General features: G+C 47.4%; 1 protein-coding gene across 3 annotated transcripts in view; it reads left to right on the top strand.

Moving 5' to 3' along the window:
- Positions 1-1009: 1009 nt before the first annotated feature.
- Positions 1010-6000, top strand: part of SMOC2 (SPARC related modular calcium binding 2) — a 138288-nt gene continuing 133297 nt past the window's right edge. The window contains exon 1 of one of the 3 annotated variants that reach the window (XM_062641919.1): positions 1010-1667. In XM_062641919.1, coding sequence (XP_062497903.1) covers positions 1593-1667 — 75 coding nt within the window. In that variant the 5' untranslated portion in view covers positions 1010-1592. The remainder of the gene's footprint in view (positions 1668-6000) is intronic. The other 2 variants (XM_062641918.1, XM_062641920.1) reach the window with 2 other exon arrangements.

Below are 6000 nucleotides of genomic sequence, written 5' to 3'. Positions count from 1 at the left end.
TGTAATTAATATCTACTAGAGAAGTAGATGCCTTGCTTCACCATGCATGCAGCTGCTGCTCCGAAGAGTGCACTCCATCCCTAGCCCTGACTGAGGCGTGTGACTGCCGGGCTGTGACAAGCCTGCAAGGTCGGATCTGGACCCCTGGGGAAACTGTCCCCTCTTTGCTGGGAGCGTGCCACTTCGCAGCCTCCCTAAAGCGCTTTCACACCCCGGTCCTCTCCCACAGATGCATACCCCTTGAGAGCAAATCAAGTCCTGATACCTTCGGACTCCCTGGTATCACCGCTGAACTGTGGGGATCTACCTCTGCAGGCTGGCAGCGAGTCGCGAGTCTCAAGGGAGGAACGGGGAACTCTTCCATTGACAAAATTGCAGTATAAGGGTTTCTTTCAGGCAGCCGAGGGGAGGAAATCCTCTGGCAGTTCTCAGGAAATAATAAGCCACCTCTATTTGGCTCCTGAAAGATAAGTGGGAAAAGCGCAAAACCGTCGGAAGGTTTCACCTAGCATTTACTGCACGTATAGCGGCAGCCCTGCCGCGACATGCATCTCTCCGGTTCACCCAGCTCCGGGCAGGGGCAGGCAATGCCCTCCTGCCGAGCCAGTAGACCTGGCAGCCCTCTGCGATGACCTGCTGCTGGCCCTGCCCCTCAGGGCGCTGCTCTTCGGGTTTTGCCCCGCCAGAAACCTGGCTGACTTGGTCCTTGCTCCCTACCCCGATGGTGCACCGGCTGGGCGCAGCGGGCGGGCGGCGGTGCCACGGTCGGGGCTCAACGAGTGTGTCGGGGTGCATAGGGGGGCCTCCCATCTCCTCCTCCCCCGCGCCAGGGGCTGTCAGTATCTGCACATGTTGATTCAGCAGGAGACGTGGGGGGAATGAGCCCTGCGGGGGGAGCAAACCGGCGCCCCCCCCGGGAGCACCGGGGAGGGTTAATCGTCGAGGACCTGTGGGTCTGGGAGGAGAAAGCGGAGGCCGGGCTGGGGAGGGGGGAGGATAAGAGGAAAAGGGGAAGAGCGGCTCGGTGAGGTCGCACACCGCCAGCCTCCGCAGCTGCGGCAGTGCCTTCTCCGGGCTCCCGCCGGCGCGGATGCTGGAGGGGTAGTGTGAGAGGATTCTCCCTTCCCTTCCCAATCTTTTCCTCCCGCACTCCCGCCACCGGGGAGACGAAGCGGCAAGGGAAAGACAGCGATTCCCAAGGCTAGGCAGCAGCCCGTGTGAGGCAGAGGGAGGCGCGGCGCCCCGAGGGAGGCGGCGGGGTCCGGAGGATCCCCCTGGCAGTGCCTGCTCTGCAAGACGGCGAAAGGGGAGAGGCTATCTCGGGAGCATCTCGGAGCCGGGGCTGGCTCTTGAGTAGCGAGGGAGGGACACGGAGAGAGGGAGAAACTGCCGCCTCCCTGCTATACACCCGTCCCCAAATTACAAGGGCTGCGGTGGGGAAAAAGAAAATAGAAGACCTAAGCTGGGACCTCCCAGCCGGAGCGATTGAAAAGGAGCCAGAGTAGGCGTCGGGGAGGGGGAGCGACACCCCAAGGAGAGTCCCCCTCCTCCGCTTCCCGGAGCGGCTTCGTGCCCACCGGCCCTGCCTCAGGATGTGGGTGCCGCTGCTGCTGCTGCTGCCGGAGCTGCTGCCCGCAGTGCCGGCCCAGAAGCTCTCCGCCCTCACGGTAAGCCCCCCCCCCAACACCGCCGGGCGCTGCTCCCCTGGGGAGCACCTGAGCGGGCCGGTGCGTTTCCCCGGGCGGCGTGCGCTTCGGCTGCCGGGAGACAGGCGGAGGACGGAGCCCGCAGCCCGGCGGGGGGCCCTGCCGCCGCTTGTCCCGCACCGCGGGGCTCAGATTGCGGCTGGCACCGCCGCCCCTGCGCGTCTGTCCCGGGGAGCACACGGCCCGTGGCAGCTAAGTGAAAGTTTACTGTGGGTCTCCGCAGAGCTTCGGGCCAATGTTAATGTCCGCGTTAGTACTTTTATTTTCCCGGAGCGGAATAGTGCTGCAATGAGGTCTGCTTTTGGACCGTCTTGGGTTGACCGATTTGGCTTTATTTTTAATTATAAAGCGAAGTGAAACAAGCCTCTTTGGCTATTCCAGGCTCCGTGGTGCTAAACATGGAACTCTGCTTAGAGATGGGTGAGCCAATTCATTAGGCTTGCTAAATAAGCCATAAGCACTTCTCTAGCCAAGACTTGAGGTTTGCAGCTAATAGCTCGGTTCAGTCTTCTTGTAGAGCTTGCAGTGTTTGCAAAGCTATAATTAATGCAATCTGTAGAAATAAAAACATTTTCCTTAAATGTGTTTTTAAACAAGTGCTTGAGTAAACATAACGGACAGCTAGTACCTCTTTCAAGCTGTTTTTAAGTGTTTTGGTGAAGGCTCTGCCCTTTGGAGTTTATTATACTAAAGTTACAGGCGGTTGCAAAGTGAAATAGACCCTATTTTTGTCTTGCATAAAATTTCTGTAAAATACTGAAAGGTGGTTTCTTCTTGTCTTTTTTATTTTTTAATTTTTCTTTTCTTTTCTTTTTTTCCTTTTCGAGTAAAGGGGGATAGAGAAAGCTCAAGGACGCATGGCAGTGGGGGATGGCTGAGCTGATCATACCTGAAATTCTTGAGAAAAAGTTTTGCTCCTTATCTATTTTTTTTTTTGAAAAATGATTTGTAGATTCGAGGCTGCTAACTGGAACCTTGAAGGAATGAGTTTGCTCCATGAATTTTGTTTTGTGTGGCATTTGAAAGTGTGGGACAGATGGAGTCAAGTGATTCTCATCTCTTTAAACACCTCATTTGATGCACCCTTAGGGTGTCAGGTGATATGTACTATTATAGTTAACGGGTTAACATTGCGATTTAATTCCAAGCTCACTTTCACAAGAGATTAAATTTTCTTCTTTCTTCTGCACATAAAAAATTTCCAAATATCAGTGTGGAAGTAAACTGGAAATGCTACCAAAACTTAATTTGTCCAAGTGTGAAATAAGACTGATTGTGACTGTTTTATCATCTTTAAATGTTCCATGACCCAAATGATGCCAAAGTCTTTTAACAGATATATATAAATCACTGATGAATCTAACTATCATTAGGTGAGTGGTTGCCTGCCTCACAAAAGGGAAGAAAAATCTGGCCAAGGGCAGTTGCGCAAACTCTTTAAAAAGTAAATGTCATAGACTTATTCAGATGTATTTGACTTCGGTGTAACCTGAGAGGTGTCCGAAGTCCCTCTGTTACCTCTTTCACCCGTTCAGAGTATGTGTTGTTCATCTCTGTACCATGTAGTAGTGTGCATCTTTATGAACCATGCCCAGAAAAGTGAATCCTGGTGGATTCTCTTCCTGTTACCAAAAAGTTAATGGTTTTGGAGATGTTATGCTTTTGGGCTGAATTAAGATTGAACATGTTGATAGGGGTAGCTAGCTTTGTTAGTCAAGAACTCTAGGTTCTCCTGTTTTTTTTTTGCTGCCTGCACTCTTCTTTCAGAGATGGCTAGCCTGCATGAATACTAGCCAACATTAGAAATGCTTCCATAAATTGGATAATGAACAGACACCCGCAGGAAGAAAACAGCACACATCATACACTACACTCATACGCACATATTTTTTTCATCTTCTGGCAAGACTAAACTTTGAATGAGGCAGGTTTATTTCTACTCTTTGTCTACTTCCCTGTTTAAACAACAACAACAAAAAAGCAATGCTATTACAGCAACAAATACCACAGCAGTAAATCATTCTTTACTCCTTCTGTCATTTTGCTTACAGCTCGCAGACTGCATAACCCCTTCCTTCATATACCTTTCTTAATATTCACGGATAGTATCTGTACAAATAAGCCAAGGCTGTGTAGAAAGACCAAGAAACTATGACTTTTATCACCTGCTGTGCCAGTGTGTGGTGACAGAGAATTACCATTCTTTTCTGCACAACAGATAAAGATTTTGTTTTTATTTGTGGTGAGAAGAATAACAGAGAATGGTATTTTCACAAGTAACTAGAGGCCATGGGGACAAAGCATGTTTCACTGTGGACCTGAGTTTCATGAAAACTGCAGGATGATATGAGGAGGATGAGCACATCCCTGATGGTATCTCACTGTCACGAGTATAGGCAGCTTGCTTGCCAAGTGGTGGAAATATTAGGGGTGTAGTCTCCTTAACTGCAGTGGTAAATCTGCTATAAGGTGAACTGTAGTGATGACACAATAATAAATTTAGTTTCCTCTAGCAAAAGTGTCTCTAAAGTTAAGGTCATCTTCCAAAAGATGACTGCATGAATTAGAGGTCTTTTTCTTGGCTGGGTGTTGAACAGCTCTGGGTTCTAAGTGATAAACTGCACGATGGCTGGACAGGGAGCAGGGTGTCAATGTCTGTCTTTATGCATATTCTCATCTGTCTGAACAGATTTCTGTGCTGTTTCAACGTTTATGTCCTCACTGATTCCAGACACAGAGCAAGTATTTGCCGTGGTTTAACCCTAGCTGGCAACTAAGCACCACGCAGCTGCTCACTCAGTCCCCCTTCTCTGCCAGTACACACTCTCAGTGTTGTAAACCATGACATGTAACTTCCGGAGAAGACTTTCTGTAGTTTACAGAGCTACTTTGTCAGGAATAATATTTTTGCATTTCACTGGGGCAGAAATGCTCAGAACAGCCACCCATGTCTGTATTTCAGGTAAATACATGATTGTCAGATGTTGGAAGTTTTGTGGTAGTCCACTAGCAAGACATTAATTTTCATACAAATAAGACCTCCAAGAGACTCCTGATTGCCTAACTTGTGACTGCAGATCTGCAGGGACTGATGGGCATATAGCTTCCTATAACCTTGATGATAGCCATCAGGACAATTTAAGGCAGGTGGATTCATCAGAGTAGTCAGCAAGTAGTTGTGATGCACCAGGCAGTCTAGAGTCTGGTCCCCTGGTCTTTACAGCTATATCTAAAGTGAGTATATGAGTGTTGTAACAGTTCTTTCTCTGCTCAAACTGTGGACTCAGTCAGCACTCACTTGGGTCCCTGTCTGTGTGCCAGGGTAGAGGAGGAACATGAGGGATGGGCTGATGCACACCTGAACCTTCATTTTGGAGCCAGGATGTGCATCAGGGTCCATGAGTTTAGAAGTTCTTATGGGTTCACTCGGTTAGAGATAGCCCAGGGCGACTTTGAGTTTGTACCAGTCTTGGCCTCTTGTCATCAGAAAATACTCTTTGCTAAAGTTGCTCCTAGACTCTAATGTTCTGAGTAGGAGCATATTGCAATGATAAACAAAAAATGAGGGGAAACACAATATTCCACTTCTGAATTGCTGAGCCACAGTTACAAATATACAGCCAAAGAGTATTACTTAGTATTATATTTATTGTTATTTCAAATAAACAAACATTGGCAACAGAATAATGGCTTTCATTCTGGGAAGGTAGGCTGACAGCATTCTCATAAGAAACGGTAAGATCTGGAGGGACTCTAGCCAATTTGGCTGCTCCTGGTTTTTCCTCCCCTTGTGTCAAATACTAATTTAAAACATTCTTACATTCCAAAAAATACCTTAAGTATCCTGTCCTTTTGCCTTGTTTATGGAAAGGCAGGTAATAGTCTGCAATACTTGTAAAGTGTTAGAATGTTTTTGCAATGCTGAATTTTTATTCTGATCTGTTAGATGCACAGTTTACTTCTGGATGTGTGAAACCGATGAGAGCTGAGCCTTATTGACGTATTAGAGGAATAGTCATATCTTGAAGATATACGTACTTTTGTTTTGAAACACTGTTTTAAAGAAAGCCCATTTTGTTGTTCAAATAAGTAAGTTTATGATCACTTCACTTACCAACACACTTTGTTTATGCTGTATTTTTGGAACCATCAGCTTATCTTGTATCTCAGTTGCCATGTTGTGTGTGTGCATGTACTTGTACAAACAATAGTGCTGCTTATTTTAAAATCTTGATGACTTAATCTACAAACTATCTAATTTTATTCTTTCAAAGCCTTGTCCTTCTCAATACAA

This window comes from Pezoporus occidentalis, unplaced genomic scaffold (genome assembly GCF_034315485.1).
Source record: "Pezoporus occidentalis ecotype Australia unplaced genomic scaffold, CSIRO_AGI_Poc_V1 ctg7, whole genome shotgun sequence".
Classification (NCBI taxonomy): Eukaryota; Metazoa; Chordata; class Aves; order Psittaciformes; family Psittacidae; genus Pezoporus; species Pezoporus occidentalis.
This window is presented reverse-complemented; position numbering and strand designations above follow the sequence as displayed.